This window comes from Rattus norvegicus, chromosome 10 (genome assembly GCF_021556685.1).
Source record: "Rattus norvegicus strain SHRSP/BbbUtx chromosome 10, alternate assembly SHRSP_T2T, whole genome shotgun sequence".
Lineage (NCBI taxonomy): Eukaryota > Metazoa > Chordata > Mammalia > Rodentia > Muridae > Rattus > Rattus norvegicus.
The window spans coordinates 63444330-63470469 of NC_141543.1; the positions used below are offsets into that span (position 1 = coordinate 63444330).

General features: G+C 46.1%; 1 protein-coding gene and 2 long non-coding RNA genes across 12 annotated transcripts in view; 2 read left to right on the forward strand and 1 right to left on the reverse strand.

The window, feature by feature from the left end:
• The window catches only part of Zzef1 (zinc finger ZZ-type and EF-hand domain containing 1), a 137110-nt gene extending 126952 nt beyond the window's left edge, over nt 1-10158 (forward strand). For all 10 annotated transcript variants that reach the window (XM_087570546.1, XM_087570545.1, NM_001427300.1 and 7 more), the window contains 5 exon segments: nt 439-537; nt 970-1135; nt 5522-5675; nt 6319-6390; nt 7758-10158. In XM_087570546.1, the coding sequence (XP_087426672.1) occupies nt 439-537; nt 970-1135; nt 5522-5675; nt 6319-6390; nt 7758-7838 (572 nt within the window). In that variant the 3' untranslated portion in view covers nt 7839-10158.
• The window catches only part of LOC148002950 (uncharacterized), a 35582-nt gene extending 15472 nt beyond the window's left edge, over nt 1-20110 (reverse strand). The window contains exons 1-2 of the long non-coding RNA XR_015631787.1: nt 19618-20110; nt 15399-15544 (exon numbers count right to left, since the gene is read on the reverse strand). This is a non-coding gene — a long non-coding RNA (uncharacterized LOC148002950). The remainder of the gene's footprint in view (nt 1-15398; nt 15545-19617) is intronic.
• LOC148002951 (uncharacterized) lies at nt 10847-19238 on the forward strand. The gene is made up of 3 exons (XR_015631788.1): nt 10847-10944; nt 12058-12314; nt 18956-19238. It is a non-coding gene; the product is annotated as an uncharacterized LOC148002951 (long non-coding RNA).
• Nucleotides 20111-26140: the final 6030 nt, after the last annotated feature.

Below are 26140 nucleotides of genomic sequence, written 5' to 3' on the forward strand. Positions count from 1 at the left end.
GCCCCAGAACCCACATGGTGGGAAGAGAGAACCAACTACACACATACCTTGGCCCATACTTATCTACCTCACAGATACTTCTCTCCCCCCAAAATAAGTAAAGGGAAAGCAAACTTTTTAAAAGCATAACATTAGGCTGGAGAGATGGCTCAGTGCTTAAGAGCACTGACTGCTGTTCTAGGGATCCTGAGTTCAATTCCCAGCAACCACATGGTGGCTCACAACCATCTGTAATGGGATCTGATGCCCTCTTCTGGTGTGTCTGAAGACAGCTACAGTGTACTCATATAAATAAATAATTTTTTTTAAAAAAGCATAATATTTAGAAGAGGACTTGTTGGCAAATTTTAAAATGAGCTTTATGTGTTTAATGAAAAACACTCCAGTTGCTATCCTTGTTGCTCCCATATCCTGACCTGTCTCTGGTTTGTGACACAGGAGATACTCTGTATTATCGATTTACCTCAGACATGAGCAACACCGAGTGGGGCTACCGATTCACTGTGACAGCTGGACACCTGGGGCGGTTCCAGACAGGTGCGTGCTCCTTCCTTTCTGTTGGCATGCTCTGCTCACCAGTCACAGTCTGGCCAGAGGTGTCATTATGTTACTGACTTGGGTTAAAATCAAAGCAAGTCTTGTCTCTTAGACCTCCCAAATGTGTCTCACAACCCGCATACCTGGCTTTCTTCACAAGGAAGGTCATGGATGGCTACTTGTATGCTTGAATGGTCAGATAAAAGAGCTTTCTGTCATGATCTAAAAGACCCTTGGGGATTTTTGCCAGGGCCTTTTGCAAAAATGAGGAACTGAGAATGTTGTTATTTTACAAAAAGAAATTTAGTTTCAGCCAGAATTTAAATGTTCACAAGATTTCACCCTATCTATTAAAATGTGAATGGTTTACAAAATGTAAAACTTTTAATGTAATAATTGTTTTTAAAATGTCTGTGTTTGGGGTGGTGCCAGGATTTGAGATCTTGAAGCAGATGTTATCTGAAGAAAGGGTTGTACCTCACCTCCCACTGGGCAAGATCTGGGAATGGTTGGTGGGTGTGGCCTGCCGCCAGACTGGTCATCAACGACTGAAAGCCATCCACTTACTGCTGAGAATTGTGCGATGCTGCAGCCACAGGTAGGCTGTCAGCTCAGTCCCTGGAGACACCCCCTCTTACTCTGTTTCCTAATTCCTTTGTTAATGGTATCTTTAAATATAATTTTAATGTCATTCCCTTTAAGTTAGTGGGTTTTATGTCCTGTTTAAGTAATTTTTGCTCCATTCAAAGATCATAAAGGTTTCTGCTGTTTCTAGAAGCTTACCTGCTTCTCCTTTCATAGACATCTGTCACCCACCTGGGATGAATGTTGATATACGAGTTTGAGGTTTAGTGTTTTGCTCTGGCTCTGCTCGTTCTGAATCCACCTTTTACTTAAGTACTATAACCTCTGGTCCCACGTCTTCATAGCTTTGGGCATTTTCTTGTCCCAACGCTGTCTTAAAGACTGCACAGACTTACGATTGATTTACATATCTAATCATTTAATGATGGAAGTCCTTCACTTCAAGATTGTCTTGGGTGTTTGGTTTTAAGATGAGGGCTCAATATGGAGCCCAGGCTGGCCTAGAGCTCTGAGTCCTCCAACTACAGCTTCCTGAGCACTGGGGTTTCAGGTGTTCCCCAGTAATTCCAGCCTATGTTGTGAGTGTGTGTTTCAGGTGTACCCCAGTAATCCCAGCCTATGTTTGTTTGTAGTCAGGGTCTACCTATGTAGCTCTATCCTGGAACCTCACTATATAAATTAGACTAGTCTCAAACTTAGACATCAGCCTGGGCGCAGCACTGGTTGTGCTGAGCATTTTAACCCTAATTGCCTACTTATTTTCTAACGATTTATAATCTTTTTACCCAAAGGTTACCTATCCATTTTTTTTCCTTTTCTTTTTTTCGGAGCTGGGGACCGAACCCAGGACCTTGGGCTTGCTAGGCAAGCGCTCTACCACTGAGCTAAATCCCCAACCCCTATCCAATTTTATATTGGCATGCTAATTTCTACATGTCAGGGTCATCCTCAACTACATATTGAGATTAGAGGCAGCCCGTGATACTGAAACCCTGTCTCAAAAGGGATGGGGGATGGATAGAGAGATAGTTCAGTCTATAAAATGTCTACACAAGCATAAAGACGCAAGTTCAGGTCTTCAGCACTTGGGGAAGGAGGATAGTAACAAGTAGATCTCTAACTCATGGGCCAACCAGCCTAGATGACCCAATGAGGTCTAAACTCATCTCAAAAAGAAAGGTTCACGGGACTAGAGAGATGGCTCAGCAGTTGAGAGCACTTGTTGCTCTTGCAGAGGACTTAGGTTTGGTTTCCAGCTCCTGCATGGTAATTCGTTACCCATAACTCCAGTTCCAGTTCCCGGGATCCAATGCCACCTTCAGACCTCCAAGGACACCAAGCATGCACATGAGTGCACAACACTCAGGCAAAATAATCACATGAAATGAAATGAATGTATCTAATAAAACATTTTAATATAAAGTATAGAATGACTGAGAAAGAACCCTGATACTGACCTCTGACCCCCACCTCCATATTCATACAGCCTCTGAACTCACATGCATATGAATACATACATAGACCATACACCAACACATATACACAAAGCCATAAAAAACTATTTCAGGCTGGTGTGATGCCACATGCCTTTAATCCCATCAGGGAGGCAGAGCGGTTGTGTCTCTGTGAGTTGGAGACCATCCTGGTCTATTTAATGAGTTCCAGGCCAGCCAGTGCTAGTACTAAGTCCCTGTCTCAAATTGAAAAAGGAAAAACCATTTTCTCTGTTCCCCATCACCCTCATATGCATATCTGTGCCCTGTTGTTCATACTCCCCAACCTCCGCCAGGGCCAGTGAAAATATTTTTGTCATGCTGGGACTTGAACCCATGCCCTTCCACATGGTAGGCAGTAACTCTACCACTGAGCCACATACACCTCCTAATAGCTCTGGATATCAGTTTGAGGGTAACCAAATTCCATAGAATGTTGATCCTCTAATCCACTGCCATATTTTTTTCTTTCATTGTGTAGGTCCTTGAAATCATTTATACATTTCTGTAGATGATTCATACAGAATTCATTTGGTGTATTCCTATGTATTTAATGTTTTATGCTATTATAATTATTATTTACAATTTTTGCTGGTTACAATGGTCTGTGCCTATAATCCCAGTACCCAGAAGGCTAATGTCCAAGGCCAGGGAGGGTGTGGATTAGGCAGCACTCAGTCGTGGCCTCTGTGATGGTGAGTTTTAGTTCTCACTCAATGCTCCCTCACAGGAGCAGGGTTTGGCCTTTTACTCTGACAGGACTTCTGCTACAATGGTAAATAGGGGTAGGAATGTGGCCATAGCTGCACAGTCCTCATCTCAGAAGAAAAGGCTCATGGTTTCTGAGCCGTATGCACAGTAGCCATGCATCCCACCCACACCCCTGAGCAATAGGAGTTGCTCTTCCCTGCATTTCTTAGGTATGTGGATAAAACACACACACTGTTACCAGTCAGTGCGAGGTGACGCTAGTCAAAGGAAAAAGGAATGTGAAGATTGTTCTTTAAAATTAAAGGAATCTTCAAGTCAGGAAGAGAAAATGATGGTTCACTGCCAGTCCCTAAGCTGACAGCAGGGGTGGTGAGAAAGGACTGGGTACTTGCTGTTAGTACCGTGTCCCCATATGCAGACATTGTGTGTCATTTAGCTCCAAATGAGCTCCCAGCAGAGCACCTGTTTGATATACTCTATAAGCAATGGGACATTTCGAAGGTCTTCAGGCTGACAGGCCTTTCTGGCTGTGGTGCAATGTCTCTCCACAGTTTGCTGGCTCCTGCCGGTCTTCTTTCCAGGAAGAACTCTCCTGAACTCCTGAGCCTGGGAGAACTCTCATGTACCTCCCTCTGGCCCTTCCATGCCAACATGACACCCCGTTTTCCTCTATTATCAACTGGAGGAAGACCTGGGGGTGACAAGGATGGAGGACACACAACCTACTCCCCAAATGCCTTGTCACATGGGATCCTTGGAAAGTTAAAGACTTCCAGGCCTGAGTGTAATAGAGGGCTAATCTCAGAGGAGGGCAGCCCTGCAGGTGCCTCCAACCCACTTTCCCATGCTGTCCTAAAAGCTAGCAATAGGACGTGTCTGTAAGTCCACTGAATCTGCCCATCTTTTTACTTTTTACGTGTTCCTTTGGGGGAAATGATGGACTCTAAGATAGCACTCAGAGGGGAAGATTTTTTTCAGATTATAAAAGAGAAAGGCAAAATCACTATATGTATATGTATACACTACATATGTATGCATATGTATACACCCGGGTATCCTGTAGTGAGCCAGAGTATTGTTGATTTCCTAAGTTTTTCTTCTGAGGTTTTGACCTGGGATCACAGCCCCATCCACTGCAGGTTCAAACACTCAGGTTCTCAGCACACAGGTCTAAGAAGGATTCTGCTTTCCCCTAGAGGCCAGATTTCAGGTCCAGCAGGCTTGCAAGTATATTTTCTTTTTTATAATTGTATCTTTGAAAGAAAGATTCAAGTATATCTTCTGTCTTTTTTTTTAAAGACAGGGTTTCTCTAGGTAGTTCTGACTCTCCTGGAATAAATTTTGTAGACCAGGCTGGCCTCAAACACACAGAGATCCACCTGCTTCTGCCTTCTGAGTGGCTGGGAGTAAAGGTTAATGGCAATGCCACCACCTGGTGCAATAATATTTTCTATTTGACGATTGAATATCAAAATAATGTTTGTCTTCCTTGTCCATTCAGTAGCTCTTTTTCTTCATTTGTACATTTTATGTTATATATGATGTGTTAGACCTTGCTTTTTCCACTTAATATTTAGCTTAAGGCTGCATGGTGGCTCAGACCTGTAATCCTGGTATTGGAGAGGCTGAGGCAGAAGGATTGTGAAAACTTCAAGGATAGCCTAGAGTACCTAGTGAAACAAAATAGCATACATTTGCCTGGAGGTTTTCTGCCACTAGAAGGTCTTTGTAGGGACTGTTTTTAGGAACACACAATAAGAGTCAACAAGTTAGCTCAGTGGGTTAAGATGCTTCCACTGAGCCTGAGGACCCAAGCTTGACCCACAGAACCCACAGGGAGGGAAGGAAGAGCCAACTCCCACAGGTTGTCCTCTGCTCATATGTGCATGCTAGGGCACACACCTCCCCCCTTTCAATAAGCAAATACATAAATAAATGATAAATAAATGTAAAAACAGCTGAAAGGAAAATGCAGTGACCCTTGTGAGTGCCTTTCCAGTCCTCTGGATTCTTTAGTCATTTTGGGGTTTGGGCGCTGCCCTGCTCCTTCCCTACTGTTGGTGACTGTGACCACGTCAGAGAGAAGTGAAGTGGCTATGTTACTGTGTGGTGGGAAAAGAAGAGCCTGACCTGCAGTCTCTCTCGTGGGTGGTCCACTTCTCAGTAAAATGACCCTGTGCTTCTCCCCTGCCCAGTGACCTCTGTGACCTTGGGCTGTTGAAGCCCCTGTGGCAGCTCTTTACTCACATGGAGTATGGCCTGTTTGAGGATGTGACACAGCCTGGCATTCTCCTGCCTCTACACCGAGCTCTCACTGAGCTCTTCTTTGTCACCGAGAACCGTGCACAGGTAAGGATGTGTCCACCTCTTCCCCTGAAGACTGCCAGAAAGGATTGTACCTCTGTATGCTTTTACCAGTTCCTGCTAATGGCAAGACTAGTGTTACACCCAAGCCTGCAAGCCCAGGTTGTCCAGGCTACATAGAGAGGCAGATCCTGGGCCTACAGTCCAGCATCCCCAGAACACATGCCCATATTCTCAGCCCTGGGAGGAGAGAACCTCAGGTCAACTTAGATTGCTTATTTTGTCTGGCCTATAGCCAAAGGGGGACAGTCTTAGACTGGCTCTTGACAACAGGGACCTCTGGAAAATCAAACAGATTTGTTCCTCTTCCTCCTCTTCTTTCTTCTCCTAGGCACAATAGACTCATTGAATTGCCACATGAAAGGGCCTTTCACAAGTCCTTTGCCTGTCTTCCTCAGGAAGACATGACAACAGTACCCTGTCTGGTCACCCTGTGGCATCAGGGATAGCTCTGGAACCAGGTCCCTGTTCCTTCCAGCTAGGCTTCTTTATGGCTGTAGAGTGTGTGGTGTCACAGGTGCCTGGTAGTAAGCTTGCTTAACCCCTGGAGGCTCCTGTCTGCCTATGGGTGTCCTCTGTTCAGCCCTCCTGCCTTCCATCGTTCAAGGGGCCCATGCTGTCTTTACAGGAGCTTGGCTTGCTGCAGGAGTACCTGCTGGCCTTAACCACCGAGGACCACCTTCTCCGATGTGCGGCACAGGTACCTCCCCCTGCTCCCGTGACAGACAGATAAGACCACCTCACTTGACAGAACTGGGGATGGGGAATGTGAGAATGAGTGAGAGTTGCATGGCAAGTCCAGACCCTGTCAGAGTTTACATGGAACTTACTTCCTTCTGCTCTCAGAAAGAGCCCCATTTATCACTGTCACTCCTAGTAAACTGTGGGGTCAGAAGACACTAGCAAGAATTCGTGTCTCTAAAACCAAAACAGCCAGTGCCTTCACTTTCGTTGGCTGAACTTGGAAGTTTCCATAGATTTAGATTTCAGATATTTTTGGGTTTTTTGGATGTACTTTGCTTCCCTTGTAGGAAAACTCCTCTTCTGACAGCTGTGCTTCTAAATGATAGGGGACCCAAGAAAGCTGTTCATAGGTGTACCCTGCATACATCAGTGTGCAATGTTAGATTAGACTTAAGTGTCTAAATTAGAACAATGTCTAAACATTTATGCATCAATTCAATTTTAAAGACAGTAGTAAACACATTTCATGTTAATGTGTTTTGGGGAAAATCTCTTCAAGATAAAATAATTTTGAGGAGGGCAGCCCTAGTTCCATTTTTGCAGACTTCTTTAATGTCTGACTCAACAAAAGACAGCTGGACTCTTGTATCCTCTGTCCTGTGCTCCTCCTTTAAAGGAAGTGTTGTGCTGGTAGACTAGACAGATGGGGGTCTCCACCACTTTACTCAGGTAGCATCTGCCTGGACTCTTCCCAGGACCCAGTCCTTCAAATAAGGCTCTCTGTGGAAGGTCACAAGTGTTTTGCTCAGAGCTGGGGCTCTCCTACCAAAGCAGGGAAAAGAGCAGGTGGGGCTGCTGAGAGCTCTTAGCAGTCGTCTGCACTGGCTACTGTGGCCCTTGCTTTCTTGATATGCTATAAGAGATTTTGATGTGTGGCTGCTTTGGCTCCAGCTTTTTCTCCTGTGGGTTCCACTGGTCCTTGTGCTTGCCTCATGCATATCTAGTCCCCTCCCCTGGGATCCACCCCACAGCTGGATAGTGTCTTCACTGGTTCTGCCTTCTAGCCATGTCCTTCAGGGACAACTGCTTCCCCACCCCCCACCCCCGCACTGTTTATGAGCTCCCCATGGTTACCTCTCCCCTCGTGTGAACTCCATGCTTCCCTTCTGTACCTTCACATGGCTTTCCCAGACTCCTGCCTCAGCAACTAGACTGCTACCATGGCCTGTGGTTGCTTATTACCTACCCCAGGGTTTTCCTGTGAGCCACTGAGTGAGGGGACTACCTCTGGCTCACCTTATCACCCTCCAGCTGAGGGACTTAGACTGGAGGATGAGGAAGTCAGTGGCTCTTGATATTTGTAACTGCTCCTTCCCTCCACAGGCTCTGCAGAACATTGCTGCTATCAGCCTGGCCATCAACTACCCAAACAAGGCCACCCGCCTCTGGAATGTTGAGTGTTAGCCTCGGTATGATATGCATGGACTTGATAATTTGTCTACAGGGGTTTATAGCAGACCTCCAACCTTGCTCAGGAAACCCCTGCGGCCTCTGCACCCAGCTCTCTTTGAGCCTACCCCCTGCTCCCATCTGGATGCCAAGCAGCTGCCTGTCAACAAGGCCCACTGTGCAGGCACCACATGTCCAAGAAGGCACAGCAGTGCAAAGTGGCTCAGAAAGAGGCCTTGGGAAAGTTCCTCAGAGAGCAGAGAGTAGAGACCAGTCTCCTCCAGGGCGTCATAGCACTGAAGGCTTGGAAGCAGTCTCTGAAAGGATTCTGTCTCCACTGAGCGGGAGCTGCCTAGTCTTGCCATCCACCCAGAGCGACCTTTGCAGTAAGACTCGCAGCTTGCAGCAGCAGTGGCCCAGTTGGGAAACCAGCCCACAACCAACATGAGCACCTCCCAGCCACCTCAATTCCCAAGCCATCGTCTCCATGCCACAGCTCATGGCCAACTCACATTGAGAGCGAGTGCCCTTGGGAACTGCTTGTCACCCATGCAACAGCTCCCAGCACACGCCTGTGTTTCTTCACTTCTTTTAGTATGTTTTAGTTTCCTCCTCATGTTTTAGAAGAGAACCACAGACTCCCTGAGAGGTCCCCTAGGGAATGCCTAGGGACAAGCTGGTATGTGTGGAAGTGACAGAAATGGAGGGCTCTCCAGCACCGGCAGTGTCCTCAGAGGAGCCCTTGTTCAGGAGTCAGGACGACCTGACTATGCTCCAAGGTCATAGTGGTCAGCACACCTCGGACCTCTCGCCTGGTTATTTAGCCATCCCCTGTCTAGCAATAACTACATTAGTTCTAGTGAATGCTTTTGCATTTTTCCTTGTATGGCTTTAGCATTGCCCTGAGATGCTGATGATTTTTCCCCCAGAACCACAGAGTGGGATGCTGGGTCGGCATTGGGCTGTGGACTTTCAGGAAGAAACAATCTTGAGGCACCTGCTGTTAAAGGGAAGGTATCTGGGCCAGAGGCCATGTCCCACCTCAGAAGCCTAATGCAAAAACGGCTTCTAATAGCCAGGGCCACACTTGGCTGGCTTGCACTGTGGCCAAGCTTGCCCCTTCGGCCTCTGAAGACCCTGCTGGGAGTGAGCAAGGGACTGCATTGGCGGGACCTGGGCCTGCAGGTATTGTGCGAAGGTGCTGTGCCTCTGCCACCACTCCCTGCCCAGCCCTAGAATTAGATTCAGTGATGAAGCCCAGCATACAGGAAGAATAGCCACAGAATGGGAGGGGCTGAGTTATAAAAACACAGAAACAAATGAAGTGACCTATGGTCCACCATCCTGACATCAGAGGAAACTTGGTTCAAGTCCCATGGAATGGGACTTGGTGCCAGCCCAGAGGAACCTCTTTCTTGTCTTTTGCTCTTTGCCAGAGCACCTGTGCTTTGCAAGCTGCCTAAACCCCAGAGAAGGCCCTGTTGCATGCCATTCCCTCCAAGTAGGTCTCAGATGAGAGTCGGGACAAGTCTCAGTGCATGGTGAAGAGGCCTCACCCACAGTAGCTCAGATCACACAGCAGTTAGAAGATGGGGGCGGAGATGGCACACTCACACCCTTCCACACCTCAGACTGAGTAGAGAAAGCAGATGGGCAGGGCAGGGCAAGGCTGGGGGCCTCCTTTGGAACAGTGACCCCAACTCTCCTCCCACCCTTCCGTTAGGAAGAACATTTGTAAATAAGTGCTGGACTCATAGTACCTCTCCACTCACTGCTTGCTGTTTTCTCTCCCTGTGCTTCAGTTTGCATACAACGAGCTTAAGTTTGCCCTTCACACACCACAGCTGCTCTCTGACAGGGTCCCTTTTTACCTGGCCACCCGCAGCCCACTGCCTCTGCTTCTCTAGGCCACTGGGTGGCACTGCTGAGCCAGGCCAGTGTCTCCTGACCCCAGCAGGAGGTCCCAAAGGATTTCCATCAAGGCCAATGTCCCCTTGACTCTTAGGAGGCAAGACTGCCTGGACCAAGACAAAACTGGCAGGCAGAAGGGGTCGTGGAAACATGTGCCTAATCTATAAAGAATTCTGTTCCAAATCATATATATTGTACAGACACTGTTCTAATGAGAGGAGTGACTTATTTTCATCATCGTTTTTAATTTGTTTTCTTACGGGTTTACGATTTTGAATTTTTCTTATTTGGTTGAGAGAAAGAATTTTGATTATATCAGCTGAGTGAGTTCAGCCTGTAAAAAGAATGTTTTAAGTTGTGGATAAGATATGCAAATGAAGAGAAATATATTGTAAAAATTCTATATAAAAAAAGTACAACTCTGTGTGGATTTTCTCCTTTTCTCCTCCCTTCCCTGCCCTCTTACCTCTGTGTAAGGACCTCAATGTATCCCCCAGGCTGGCCCGAAGGCTGGCCCGAAACCCACAGTCTCCTGCCCATGTCTCTCATGCCCAGCCTTTCAGTTTCTCTTGTGAAATATACTTTGAAGGTTATGCACAGGCAAACAGATGGGATTTACAGAACCTCATCACTGCACTGCCTGCTTGTGGGAAGGAGTCCAGAAGATCCCTCAGGGCCCAGCCTCTGTTGGCTGAACTGTGAGCCTTGCCCTTCACTGTGGCCATCCGGGGGGTCCATCCTCAGCTGGTGCCTTCCTCAGGTACTATCCTACTGATCTCATTTCTGTCTGTAGGATGCTTCCTTTCCCATCTCCTCTTGCAGTCAGGGTAGCTGTGAGCTATTTCCTGCCACAGAGACACCGATACCTGCTAGGAGGCTCTAGGGCACTGGTTCTCAGCCTGTCACAACACCTTTGGAAGTCAAATGATCCTTTCACAGGGGTCGCATAACAGATGTCCTGTGTAGCAGATATTTACATTATAATAAGTCACAAAGTTATGAAGTAGCAATGAAAATAATTTTATGGTTGGGAGGGGGGTCACCACAACATGAGGTTGCAGCATTAGGAAAGTTGAGAGCCACTGCTATGAGAAGGATTTTTGCTCCCATAGAGCTGACAAAGCAAAGGGCTTGGAGGGCCCACTGTAGTCTGCTGCCACCAGATGAAAAGCAGTTAGCCAGAGAGCCAATCCACCGCTGTTGTCTGAAGGTAAGAATGGGATTCCTACTGAGGATCACTGCTAGGATAGAGGAGTAAGAGCACTTACTTGTGGTTGGCTGGTCTCTTCCCACTTGCCAGAAAAAAATTTCTGGCCCAAACTTAGGCAACAGTTTAAATAAATTTACAAAAAAAAAAAATCTGTTCCAGGAAGAACTAAGGCTATCTACAATAGTCCTATTAAGTAGGGTTTTTTCCCCTAAAAAAAATAATATGAAAATGTTCCACTACTAAAGTTTTTCAAGCCTTCAGGAGTTTAGGGCCCACTGAGATGGCTTAGTGGGTGTGGGTGAAGAGGCTTGCAGTCTAGTCTGATAACCTGAATTTGAACTCAGAAAGAGAAGTGAATGGAGTCTTTTTTTTTTTTTTTTGGTTCTTTTTTTTCGGAGCTGGGGACCGAACCCAGGGCCTTGCACTTCCTAGGTAAGCGCTCTACCACTGAGCTAAATCCCCAGCCCCAGTGAATGGAGTCTTAAAAGTTGTCTTCTAACATCCACATACAGAGACGAGATGATAGATAGATAGATAGATAGGTAGATAGGTAGGTAGATAGGTAGATAGATAGATAGGTAGGTAGATAGGTAGATAGGTAGATAGGTAGATAGAATTTAAAAAATATCAACAATGTATGAGAAAAAATGTATAAACATTTCCTAAAGTAGAAAGGCCACTGACAAGGTCCAGTCAAGCAAATGGCAGCCATCAGCAAATTCTTCTTAGGGATTCTTGGCTATTGTATCCTCCCTCAGCTCAGAAGGAACTGAGACTAAATTTGGAGGCACTGTTTCAGAATTGAGGTAGCTTTCTCCAGATTGAAGTTAAACTCCACACTGAATTTAAGGAGGTCAGGAATTTTTGGTAGAACCCAAAAAGAATTATTCTCCCTCACCAGGGTCCCGGGGAGCAAACTCAGGTCGGCAGGCTTGGCAGTGAGTGCCTTTGCCTGCCAAGCTGTCCTGCTGGTCCCAAACTACATTTAAAGGGGGATTCACCAGCCTACGGAACTGCCTTAGCAAGGGTTGTATCTGACTCTGAGGAAGGGAGACCCCATGGCTTGAAGGTGGGAGGTCAGTCTGTCTATCCTTGCCTCTCCTATTCTTCCAGGATTTTTACTCACAAGGTTGGTTCTTGTTCCCTATCAAGAGCCTCTCTGCTGCTCCATGGGAGGCTTCCCTAAGCTGCCAGCCACGATTTGCCTTCATGTTTATAAAGCTACCTGGGAGACTCATGTCCTTATGGGCTGTCAACTCAGAACTGCTGAGCAACATGTATCCATGACAACTGGGCAGATGCCATGCCTGGGAAATCCCCACGTAGCCACTGTGAGTCCTGTCAACACAGCTGCTCAACCACTGCACCAGGTGAGACACCCTAAAATATGGAGGGGAGACTGTTCATTAGGACAGACTTCACAGCAGAAGTGAAAAGAGACAGCTAACTAAAATTCCTTTAACATTTTCAATTGAATTTTTTAAAGTTGACAGGTTATTGTATATTTTAATCAAGTATAATGTGATGTTCATATTTTGTCTTGTTTGTAGTATTACAAATTTAACCCATGGCTTCCCATATCGTAAATAATCGCCTGACCACTGAGCTCTCTTTTTGTTTTGAGGCCTAAGTTCTCCAGGATGGCCTTGAGCTTGCAAACCTCCTGCCTCAGGTTCCCAAATAGTGAGAATTATTACAGTCCTGCCTGCCCAGGTCCCACTTACCATTCATTATTTTGGGAAGAGTCAGAAGCCTGTCGGGAGTATAGCTCAGGAGTAGAGCATGTGCTTAGCCCTCATTATTCGGGACCTCTTCAAAAAAGGTCTATACAAGCTGTCTCGAAATAGCTGTCAGTCATTGCTGTACTCGTGAACATTAGAAGCTTTTCCTCCTGGACAGTGTTCATCTCTTCACTTGGTGACAATTCTTTTCAGTTCCACCTTTCTAGACTTTAAAACAAATGTTTATGTGCCTGCATGTATGTGTACCACATGCATGCAGTCCTTGAAGTACCAGAAGAGGGCGTCGGATCCCCTAGAACTGGCATTACAGAGCTGGCCCTCCACAAGAACAGTCAGTCAAGGGCCCCCCCAGCTTCATCTATTTTCTTCACCCCAGCCTTGCCTCCTACATGTTCCCACCACAGCCACAGTCTCATGAGCCAGGAACCAAGCCTGTGGAGGACAGTTCATACTCAGACCATTCAGTTCAGATGTCCTGGCCACCAGAGGCTGGTGCCCATCTCCTCATGCAAATGTCTTTAATACATCTCTTAAGACTCTCCAAAAACTGTTCCAGTGTTGCTCAGAGATTAAAGACAAACTCTTAGTTGTGAGCCCCTACAAAATTGAAAAGTCAAATTACATACTTCCAATATCGAGTAACAAGGTTTAAATATTCCCATTCCAGAAGGAAGAGGGATGGGTGTTAGACAGGCAGAATGGAACTGCAGAAGGCTGAAACCCGGCCCAGCAGACATTAAATCCTGTCCCTCTGGCATCTGGAGCATGTGATAAGATGATGTAGGTCCCAAAGGGTCAGCACTATTGGCTTTAGCACATGTGGCCTCTCCTGGGCTAGCGCTGCTCACTGCTTGCAGCTTTCCTCAGCACATGGCCTTATTCCCATCATCCTCGGTTCCCTGGGCTCTCTGACGCAGCTCAGGCCCTCTCATAGCCTAGTTCATTCCTATGCTGCTGATGGAAATTCTGGTCTCGAAACACAGTACGGAGTCTCATAAGCTTTCTTTTGGAATCTGGGTAAAAGTCTCTATGGCCCACAACATAGATGGTCTGCATGCCTACAAAAACCAGTCATGCAGGTGACAATAGGTTGTGCCACCAACTTGAGCAGTGACCAGGCCCCACTAGATGGTTGATGCTGTGGCCTCTGAATAGCTAACCAGAAAGACACTTCTGTAGATGACCCTTGCAAGCACTCCTGAGAGTTTCCAAGTGACTTTACTTCTTCACACCTTCAGAGCCTTTGAGCCTCTGATGGATGCATCTGGTCAACTCTTGAGGTGCCCTCAAGGAACCTGTGGTCCTGGTACACAGCACTCATTTTCCTTTTAATCTCTTTGACCATATCTTCCTTGGGGGTAACTTTAACTATTCACCTTTTCTGACAAAATTTCGAAGTTTTCAAGTCTTTTCACTCTTCTTTTTCATTCTTGATTCTTAATGTAAACCTGGCTAAACCCAGGTAGGAACAGACTAAGTACTAAGCTGTCTTAAAATTTTCTCCATCTGGGCCAGGTGTGCTGTCTCTCAACTTTGATCCCAGCACTCAGAAGGCAGAGGCAGGAGATCTCTCAAGAGTTCAGGACCAGCCTGGTTGACATAGTAAGTTCCAGGACAGCCAGAGCTGTGTGGAGAGAAACATGTCTCACAAAATCATTTTCTCTATCTGATTAATTAGTCTACCACTTTTTAAATTTTGCCTTCTACAAAGTCTGAGGGCCTCGGCAAACTGTAGCAAAGCTCTTTGCCCCAATGCAGCATTGTCTTACTGGACTGCTGCAGTAAGAGAAACCATAACTGACACAACTCTTTTAAAAAATGTTTATTTTATCTTATTTTTAGCTTTTCAAAGCAGGGTTTCCCTTTATATCCCTGGCTATCCTGAACCCACCCTGTAGACCAGTCTGGCCTTGAACTCAGAGATCTGCCTGCCTCTGTCTCTCAGTGCTGGTATGAGAGGTGTATGCACCACCATACCCAGCTAAAAGAAAGCATTTAGTTAGAGGCTTGCTTACAGTTTTTAAGAGTTAGTCCATGATCACCATAGTGGGAAGCAGTCAGGCATGGCACTATAGCTGAGGGCTCTACATCCTGATCGACAGGCAGCGAACAGAGAGAGGGGGGGAGTGGGGACTGGGGTAGTATTTAAAACCTCAAAACCCACCCCAAAGTGACACACTTCCTCCAACAAGAAGTTATAACACATCTTAATCCTTCCCAAATGGTTCCACTAACTGGAGATCAAGAAACATTGAGTCTATGGGGGGGGGGATTCCCATTCAAATTACCACAAACATGAATAGCCTCTAATCCTATGCAAGTTCCTGTCTGAAACTTCCTGAACAACTTTTATTGGTCACAGTTCTATCAGCATTCTGAACTTCTGAGCTCTCAACATAGTGGCTCACTAAACTTCACTTATATCATCCTAGGGTTTCTTCGTCACTTCCCCAGAATTTTCCAGATTCCATGGGTTGGTTCCAAGTTTCTAAACCACATGGTCAGATAATACTGGCAATGCCTCCTGGCAGGCACCAATGTTCTGTATTGGTTAAACTTTTCATCACTGTGACAAACAGTCCAGAAAAACAGCCTAAAAGACGAAAGATTTATTTGGGCTCACAGCCTCAGACTTCCCTCCCCTGGCTTTCTGGCTTCTTATTCAAAGCCTCATTCTGGCTTCATTCAAAGTGATTGAATGAAGCAGCTTACCTCATGGTGGCCAGGAAGGAGAGGAGACAGGAAGGGTCCAGGTATGAGGTATAACATTCAAAATCATGTGCCCAGTGACCTATTATGATGGTATGAATAAGATGTCCCTTGTCTGGAGCATTTGAATCTTGGTTCCCAGATGGTGACTGTTTGGAAAGGATTAGGAGAACGTAGTCTTGTTAGAGGAGATGTGTCACCAGGGACAGACTAAAGAGGCGTCCCTACTTCCCACCACCCCCACCGAGCTCTCTGCCTCCTGCTTTGGGGTCAAGATGTGAGCTCTCAGCCAGTCCTGCCACAATGCCTTTGGTTTGCCATCAATGACTCTAACCTACTAACTTCTATTATAAGTTGCCTTGGTCATGATTTTTTGTCACAGCAATAGAAAAATAACTGCAACATCTGTCATCCGGGAAGGCTTCGCATCTTGAAGTTTCATTATCTCCTAAAATAGTGCCATCAGCTAAGCACCAGGCTTTTGGCAAGTGAGCCTATGGGAAACATTTCATATGGAAACCATAATGTTTCTCAACCATAAGGGAATGAAATTGGAAACCCACTGTTACTCTTGACTTTTTTTAATGTATTAAATCTTTGATGATTTCATACAATGTAGTTTGATCATATTTACCCTTTAGTCCTCTTCCCAGTTCCTCCTAGATTCTACCCCTCCCCTCTCTCTCACCCTATTCAGTCCAATTTGTGCTGCCCATATACCCCTGGATATGGAACCACTCATTGGAGTGGATCAACATACCAAGAACCAAACACTTAAAGAAAATGGACTGCCTCGCTAAGAAGCCCTTAACTGTCCATAGCTCCTCAGTTGTAGGTGGGGACTCGATCTCTTTCCTCTATGCCAGGCTTGGTCTGTGCAGGCAGCCACAGCTGCTATGATGCTGTGAGTGCGGTGCTGCTGCACATAAGACACTGTTTCACTCTGCTTCTCCCCAGCCTCTGGCTCCTACAGTGTCCTCTTTCTGTGTCTTCTTCTACAGTGGTCCCTAAACTTTGGCTGGGACATGAGACAGATAGCCCATATGCTGGTGAAATTTAAGAAACTCAAATACATGGATATAAAAACACTTAAGGAAAATAGAGAGAGGAGGAAGAGGGAGAGGAGAGAGGAGGAAAATCCACTCCTAATTGATATAGTGGCATCAATGTGTGTAATCCTAGGAAGATAGCCCAAGCTCAGGGGGTTGGAGCCATCCTGAACAAGACAGACCCTGGCTCTTAAAAAACTGACATTTTAAGGAATGTATAAGAGGAGAAATTAAGAAATATCTTTAAATGGATGAAAAGGAAGACAAAATGCCAAAAAAACTTTGGAACACACCTGAGTTAGTGTTTAAGAGGAAATCTAAAGTTTCACATGGATACATTCAAAGAATCCCACCTTAAGACCATGAGAAAAGGGAATGGACAGCACCTAAAAGAAGCAGAGTACCAACTAACATAGAAATCAAGGAAACAGGGGCTGGGGATTTAGCTCAGTGGTAGAGCGCTTACCTAGGAAGCGCAAGGCCCTGGGTTCGGTCCCCAGCTCCGAAAAAAAAAGAAAAAAAAAAAAAAAAGAAATCAAGGAAACAGAAAGTTAGACACTGTGGGTCAGAACTTGGAGGGTTGAGGTGATTGGCTCATGAGTTTCAGACTAGCTACATAGATCCTGGGTGGGCAGGGAGGGGGGTGGAGAAAGAATGAATGACGAAGGAATAGAGGAGGAGGATAGAAGGAGGAGGAAAGGGAGGAATAAAAACAATAGAATACAGAAAAAAATCAAACTGAATGTTGGTTCTTTGACTCATCTTTTATCCTGCAACATAGTCTCATGTAGCCCAGGATGGTCTACATCTTACTATATACCTGAGGATGACCATGATCTCATTTCCTACCTGAATTCTGGGATCACAGACCTGTGTCACCATGACTGGTATGGTGACAATCAAGCTTCACAGGGTTCAACCCATGGGCCTTGGCTCCAGGTTTCTGCTCTACTCTGAGGGCAACAGGAATGAGTGGAAGAAAAAGTGGGAAACTGGAAAACCTTTGCTGTACTGACCAAGGAAACAATAGAGAAGTTCTATTCAAATTGCCAAATTAGAAATGAATAGGAAAAGAGGGGTCCTGGCTGAAATGGCTGAGACAAGAGGATTAGCCCAGGGGTTAAGGTCTAGCTTGGGCAACATGTGAGACTCCATCTCAAAAGAAAAGAAAAAGGTTGGGGATTTAGCTCAGTGGTAGAGCACTTGCCTACTAAGTACAAGGCCCTGGGTTCGGTCCTCAGCTCTGAAAAAAAAAAGAAAAAGAAAAAAGAAAAAAGAAAAGAAAAATAATAATGGGAGAGAAAATTGGTCCTTTTCTGAAGTGTCTTCCATGGCTCATGTCCTGAACGCTTGGCTCAATCTCCTATTTAGGAGGTTCTATAAACTTCAGGAATAGAACCTAGCTGGAAGATACAGGTCACGAAGGAGCATTGGGGCTTTTTTTAAAATTTATTTTGTCTTAGGCCTCACTCTTTTCTTCCTAAGATAAACAGCTATCTCTTCTACACAGTCCAGTTGCCATGATGCTCTGCCTGATAGAAGCGTAGGAGCATGGAGCCAAGGCCCATGGCTTGAACCCTCCAAAACCATGGGCTAAAACCCTCTCTCTTGAGTTATTTCTGTCAGGTATATGGGGACATAATGACCAGCTGAATAATATAGAATGGCAGGTCACTGTCTGTTTTAGTTAGGGTTTTACTGCTGTGAACCCTATACCAACACAACTCTTATAAGGACAGCATTTAGTTGGGACAGGCTTACAGGTTCAGAGGTTCAGTCCATTATCATCAAGGTGGGAGCATGGCAACATCCAGGAAGGCATGATACAGCAGGACCTGAGAGTTCTATGTCTTCATCCAAAGGCAAACAGGAAAAGACTAGCATCCAGGCAGCTAGGAAGAGAGTCTCAAAGCCCAGGCCCACAGTGACACATCTACTCCAAGGCTATCCCTCCAAATAGTGCCACTCCCTGAGCCAAACATATTCAAACCACTACATTCCACTCCCTGGCCCCATAGGCTTGTTCAAATACATGAGTCTATGGGGACCATACCTAAACATAGCATAATGCAAAATACATTTAGTCCAACTTCCAAAGTCCTCATAGTCTATAGCAGTCTCAACAATATTAAAAGTCCAAAGTTCAAAGCCTCTTCTGAGATCTATCCAATCGCTTAACTGTAATCCCCAAGCCAAGACAGGAAATGAGCCAAGTAAACTCCAAATCCTGCATCTCCATGTCTGAAATCAATGCGGTCGTCACATCTCCAACTCCTTTTCATCTTTGTTGACTGCAACTAACTTCTTCCTCCTGGTCTGGTTCCACTCCCTGTCAGCTTTCCTTGGCTAGTATCCCATGGCTCTGACATCTTTAACATCTTGGTGTCTCCAAGACAACTTCAACTTTACAGCTTCCTGTTCCAGTGTCTAGGATCCACACATGATCTTCTGGGCTCCTCCATGGTGCCCCTTTAATCTTAAACTATATAATATGTATTTTTCCTTCCTCAGCTTGCCTCTTTTCATTAAAACTCGTGTGTTCCAGCCTCAGGATCTGGATCACAGGTGAGCCCTCCAATTCTGGGTTGTAGTTCGTTCCAGATGTAGTCGAGTGGACAACCAGGAATAGTCAGCACACTGCCATCCTTAAAGAAATACCATGAGCCAGGCAGTGGTGGCCTCACACCTTTAATGCCAGCACTTGGGAGGCAGAGGCAAGTGTTAGTTGAAGGCCAATCTGATCTACCAAGCAAGTTCCAGGACAGCCAGGGCTACACAGAGAAGCCCTGTCTTGAAAAACCAGAAAGAAAGAAGGAAAGAAAGAAACAAGAAAGACTGGCTAGGAACAACTATATGATAAGAAAATAGAAAATACATAAAATGGGCATATGTTTAAAAGACAATTATTAAACAGACTGGGAAAGACATAGGAGTCTGTATCAATGTACAACAAGTAAAGAGACTGAGATAATCATCCAGTCACATCCCACCGACCACATCACAGAAGTAGGGGATCCTAACAGACTAATAAGAGAAGGGTGACACCAAAGCACACACTTCCAGAAGCAGGAGAAGGGTACTTCCCACTAACCTTTCTCAGGCCAATGTTAGATACCCAAGCCAGAACTCCCCACAGGTAAAACAAACAAACAAACAGAAAAGTACAGCCATACCTCCGTGCACGTGGTTACTAAACTCCCAGGTTGGTGAGATTCGCCACAGGGATCCAAGGTGGGCTCAGTATCTACTCAATTGATTCTGTTCTAACACACCACATTGATACAGCAAGAACAAGACCCCATTCCTCTTAAGAGATGCACACTAAGCTTTTGGCAAGATGCCAGGGGACCAGAAGGTAGGTCCCCAACCCGATGCAGGGATCTAGGAAAGCCCACCAACACCTCACTTACTGAAAAAAACGGTAGCAAACAGGCGTTCCCCTTCTAAATTGGCAGCAGCTGCTGCAGGTGTAGATCCCATGCCACCCACCATGGCACAGAAGGCTCCAGCCAGGACAGCCGGACATGAAACTGTAGCCTGTAACACCCAGTTTGGAAAGGAAGAAGTAAATGGGTCGATTTACAAACCAATACCAACAAAACCCCCAGTAAAACACAAATGAGTTCATCTGTGTTGTGGGCCACAAAGTTAACACCAAGATCTTACAGAAGTGAGTGTGGGAGGCACACCTTCCCTGGGAGGGGCTGGGGCAGCAGGAGTGTGAGGAGGAAGGGCAAACCTCATAGCGTGAAAACACCCAGTGCAGCAGAAAGAAAGAGATGGAAGAAACAGTCTGAGGGAGGGCCATGTGCACTGACCATGGGCGTTTGTCAGATTGTTGTCACTCTGCACTTGAACCTGCCCAGGGAAACGTGCTCACCCTAGGGCTTCTTGGTGCTCTAGAGTCACTGTTTATCTCAGTTCCTGTGGGGCAGGAGTCCCCACAGCCACAGCTTAGCTGCTTCCTGCCGCTCGAGGTCTCACGTGGGTTCCAGCCATCTCAAGATCGACCAGAGCAAAAAGATCCACTGGCCGCCCTGCGATTGATTGGCAGCCTTTGTTTCCTTGCATCCTGTTAACCTGAAGCCCCCAGGTCTTTCCTATGCCATCCAGATTTCTGCCCCAAATCCTTTCACAGCCCGAGGAGCTTGCCTGCCCCAGCAGGAGCCATGGGCTTGGCTGTGCTTGTTACTGGTTCATTTTGTTTTGGGTCAGGGTTTCACTATGCAGCTCTGACTGGCCTGGAACTCACTCTGTAGTATAAGCAGGCTTAGAACTTGCAAAGATCTGCTTCTACCTCCCAAGTGCTAGGAGAAAAGGTTTGTGCTACCATGCTGGCAAAACTCTACAAGGAGTTTTGTTTTGTCTTTGCTACAGAGTTTTTATAACCGGGTTTCAGAAGGTCATCTCCTCACTGGTGCTTCACTGCTGACTCTAAGCAAGTCCAGCACTCCTGCCCTACTTATGGGGGAAGGGATTGCAAGTATCTTGAATTCTGGGAGGCAGGGATCACAGGCTACCCTGGAGGCTGCCCTTGATGACACACCTGTTATTCCCCTCCTCACAACCAGGGTGACAAAATACACTGATGCGGGCATGTGGCTTCATTTGCTCTGTCGGTATCTTCTTATTGAGCTGTAAGTTCCACACATACACAGGTAATGAGCCACCTAACCAAATAGGAGTTGAATGAATAGCTTTACACACACACACACACACACACACACACACAGTTACATTTTTATACATTTACACATTTTGTATATTACATATATATGCACACACATGTATTATATGTGCACATATGCCATGACACACATGTAGAAGTCAGAGAACATCTCCTAGGAGCTGATAATGGTCTCAGGGATAGAACTTGAGTCACCCAGGCTTGGCAGCAAGTGCCCTTACCCACTGAGCTATCTCAGTGGTCCTGAAATTATTTTTTTAATTAAATTATATTTTCTATAGCGACGAGGAGAACACCTAGAGCCTCACACAATGAACGCCACTCTCCCACTGAGCTACATTCATCCCTAAAAATGTTGGTTTCTGAATGCACAGTGAAAATGCCTGGTAGTATAGAGTAAGAAAGTGTGGGGTGCTTTAGAATGTAACATTTGTTTGCTTGTTTTGCTCTGTTTTGAAATCCAGTGTCAAGAGAATATGAAGCCACTCCACAAGACCACATTAATCCTTCCGTGGGGATGGATCCTTCTCCAACCTCTCACACTATTACGGGGAGGACCGAGCCTCCTTGTGAATTCTCGGGGTGGGGGTGTGGGGAGAGTCACAGAGGAACCACACCACAGGTGCAGCATTGTTCAACACTTGCAGAGTTCTAACGGACTCATCTAGTCTTTAACGTGCTGTTTTCTGTATTACAAAAGGCATCTCAGGACCATGGACAATTATTCCCTGGGTAAATTCTTATGGGGGAAGGGTGGTATAAAGGGCTTGTCCCTCTCAGCCTCTGATCACCCGGCCAGTGCCACTCCAGAGTGGGGACAGGACACCCAGCTCCGTCCTGCTGCCCAGCGAGTGGCTGGTGAGCATCACCACTGCGTTTGGATCTGTCCTGGTTTTCCACCTGTGCTAGTCTGGTCAGTGAACGTTTGTATCTTCTTAGTTTTTGTGTTGCTCTGTCATACGTTCCTTTGATTACTTATGCCAATGAACAGTCGTCACCTGCTCAGGGGTGATTTGTGTTTTTCCCTGGGAAATTGTTGGCACCAGGCTTTCCTCCTCTTCCCCATTGGCAGGCTGATTCTAATCTTATTGATCTGTATGGGCTCTTTATACACTACGAACAGCAAGCCACTGTGTATGTCACAAATGTCTCTTCCATTTTGCCCTCCGTCTTTTATTCACTATTTTAGGAAGCATTTATTTTCATAGAAATGTCAATTATGAAAATGACATTTGCTTGCAGTGAGGAATTCACACAGCACAGAGAGATAAGAGCAGGTCACAAAGGCCTTCCTTCAGGTACTTTCCTCAAAGTGACCACTCCAAGTCAGGTAAGAGAGTCCGTACCTAGAATCCGAGGCTGAAGCAGGAGAGCTTGGGACCCGTCTGGGCCACCCTCTGCCATAGTGAGCCCATTAGAGATCATGAGACAAGGATGCTGTATCAGGCAAACTTGACTCCCATGTTTCCTTCCCATCTGACCCACTGTACTACACCGAGAGCTGAAGTGACAAAATCCCTTCCCCTGCCATAACAGACTCTCGAACTGTAAACTAATTTGAACCTCTTTTCTTTATAAACTGCCCGTCTCAGGTATTCTGTTATAGCAACAGAAACTGGACTAGGACAGTGTGCACCCACTGATGTGGGGAACAGTCCACAAAACCCTACAAAGTGAAAAAATCTATAAATAATGTCCACATTCTGACCTTGGGTAAGAATAAAATAGATTAAACCCGAGAAAATTTGTAGTAAAATTTAGCATCGGTCATTCCTGGCAATGAGTGAGACTGTGGACATTTTATCCTTTCTATTTATCCGTGTTTAAAACTTTCCTGTAGTCAATGTGTGGTGCTTATAGTAATAAAGGGGATTTTTTTTTAACCTTCTATTGTGAGAGTTGCCGTTTTCAAGTTTTGTTTTTACATTTGTCCTGGATTTGGCTTTCTGCACTGCAGGCTGGACTACGTGGCCATTTCCTGCTGGAAGGGTTGTTTTTTTCCAGGTTGCCTGAGAGGCTGAGGATTTGGAACAAACAGGAGCTGCCCACTTCTTACCCCGCCAGCCCCCTAGGTCTGAGTCACACACAGCTCTGATTCCCAGCCTCACATGCTCACCCTGGGGCCCGTGCAGGCCTCGTGCCCGACTCCAAGCTGAGTGGAGCCTCCAGGCCTCTGCACGTGAGAGGCCATTTCTGAGACAGAGCTTCCAGAGGCTAGTCTGCAGCCCTACGAGAGCCTAAGGCCAGAGAACACCAACATTTTTTCTTCTGTATGGTGGCCGGCCTTTCTGACAGCTGCATGAGTTAAGATTGCCTCACTTTTCCTTATCAAATGTCAGTGCGTCTCATTGGATTCTCTCCTTTACCACCAGAGACCTAACTGGTTGAGCTTAGAGCCAGGTCTCCTGGGAGGTCCACAGGTAACCTTGCTCTGCTGTGAAGAATGGAAGCCACTGCCCAGCCAGCTCCTCACTGCCTCCTCCTAGCTCCCAGCCAGGCCAGCCAATGAACCAGCCTTGCTGATCTTTCCCTGTGCAAAGTCCCTGCAGATGTGAAGTCCCCCATGCAAACCTCTCACTTCGAGAAGAGCAAGCTGTGGGACTTAATTCCCCGGAAGTGCTCAGCCTCTGCTTCTAAACGCCCTCCTGTTTCTTCTTATGCAACATTTGTGGGACTTTGCCTCCTTTTCCAATGCTGCAGTGTTTAAAGGTTTTCTCAAGTCCTGTGTCACGGTGACACCTGTAATCCCAGCACCAGGAGGCTAAGGAAAGAAGGAAGAAGCCTCTAAGGTCCAAGACCAGCCTGAGCTACATAGCAAAAAAAAATAATTAATTAATATTGCCTTTTCTTTGAACTAGAAACTGGACCCTTATCAAATATGTGAATTGTGGATGTTTTCTCCCATTCTGAACATGTCTTTCTTTTTAATTTATACCCACAGATGACCTTGAACTTTAGATCCTTCCCCTAGCTCCAGGAGCCTGGGATTAAAGGCCTGAGCCCCCACGCCTTGTTTAAGCTGAGGATCAAACCAGAGCTCTGTGCACTCTGCCAACTGAGCTAGGTCCCCAGCCCTAAATGATGTTTTTGTTTTAAAAAAGATGTATTTATTAATTTCATGTATGTGGGTACACTGTCACTGTCCTCAGACACACCAGAAGAGGGCATCGGATCCCATTACAGATGGTCGTGAGCCACCAAAAGGTTGGTGGGATTTGAACTCAGGACCTCTGGAAGAGCAGTCAGTGCTCTTAACCACTGAGCCACCTCTCCAGTCCAATAATGTCTTTTTTTTTTCTTTTTCTTTTTCTTTTTTCTTTTTTTTGGAGCTGGCAATAATGTCTTTTGATACACAGAATTTTAATTTTAGAGTAATTCCAGTTTATTTAGCCTTTCATTTATGGCAAGTGACTTCTGTGTCCTTTGAAACCATTGTCAAAGTGAAGGTCATGGAGATTTTCTTCCATAACTCTGGGAGAAAGGAATATCCTGAGACTGGAGACGCCAAAGCAAGAAGGGAAATAAATGGGGAACAGAGAGGGGACAAGAGAAAGAGTTGTGCCTACCACCTCTCAGTGATCACAAGGGTCACTACCCCCAAGAACTCAGAACCTGGAAGTGGGGTGAGGCAGAAACAGGAGAACCCTGGCACCTATGGCTCCCTCACACATTCCTGAATGACCCCCAAGGACAGTGACCCCCAAAGGGTGACAGCAACTGACTGCCTGGTACTTGCTATCTGTTCCTCTGAACCTAGCAAATTGTCAAAGGAGGGAAACATCAGGATGTACCTCCCACTGTCTGCATGGCAAATCCTGCTACCATCACATGCCCAGGGCAATCTAGGAGCAGCAGGTGTCTGCAATGCTTGTCGACCGTATCTCATGGTATCTCATGGTATCTCGTGGTATCTCATAGTATCTCACCGTTTCACATTTAGGTTTCTCACTCAGAGATACATGCCCTTGTGAGGGAAACCAGCGAAGCTCCAGATTCACATGGTGGCTTCACTCCCTTCTCCGTTCCCACTGCAGGACAGGAAGCTGAGGGCGAAGGCCACACTATTGCTTTGACCTGAACATGGCCAGCCTGTGCTTGGCTTGCAGCCAGTTTTGACAGGAAACACTTGTTGCTGGGAGCCCCAGACCCTTTGTGTCTGGGTTGCCAGGGCAAGGGCTTCCAGGGGTACCTCTCTGGGTCATAGAGTCCCTCCGAGAGATGGCTTTTTGGACTGACATCTGGGTGTCGCTCATTCTACCGCCCCAGGGTGTTTTAGGAAGGAGGTCCATTTTTATGCATTTTCGTTTTCGGGTTTGGAATGCCAGCAACCTGCTTGATCCCGTAGCAGACTCAAGGTGAAGCCCAGGAGCCATGGGAACCCAATGTTGCCAGCTTCTGACCCTGAGCTAGAGGGTTACATCCACTGTTTGGCTAGACTGTAAACTCTGTGTACCTCCTTGGAGGAGAGCTAGAATTGTGTTCTCAGCAGCCACTAGTGAGAAAAATCACATGCAGAGAGCAAAGTAAACAGAGCCCAGGGGCAAGGCCATCAACAGCAGTGAGGCTGTAGCTTAGAGACTGGAGGATGGAGGGAGGCAGGACTGGGACGAAGAACATTGAGCTAGAGGGCTCTGGCCTAGTCCAAGGAGGTTAGAAGTCTGCTGCACTCCCCAAGATTAATCAGCAAAGCAGGACCAGAGCTGACAGCAATCTCTGAAGTATTTCTTTAAAAAAAATTTACTTATTTTTATTTTATATGTGTGATTTCCCTGCATGTATGTCTGTGCACCACGTGTATGCAATGCCTATGGAGGCCAGAAGATGGTGTTGGATTCCCTGGAACTATGTACTACTATGTGGAATTGAACTGTACTGGGAATTGAACCTGGGTCCTCTGAAAGAGCAGCCAGTGTTCTATAAGCACTGAGCTATCTCTCCAGTCCAGTATTTCTTTTTGAATTATCATTTTGAGGACAGCCGACATCCTTCCTCTTTTAGACTCTGACCTT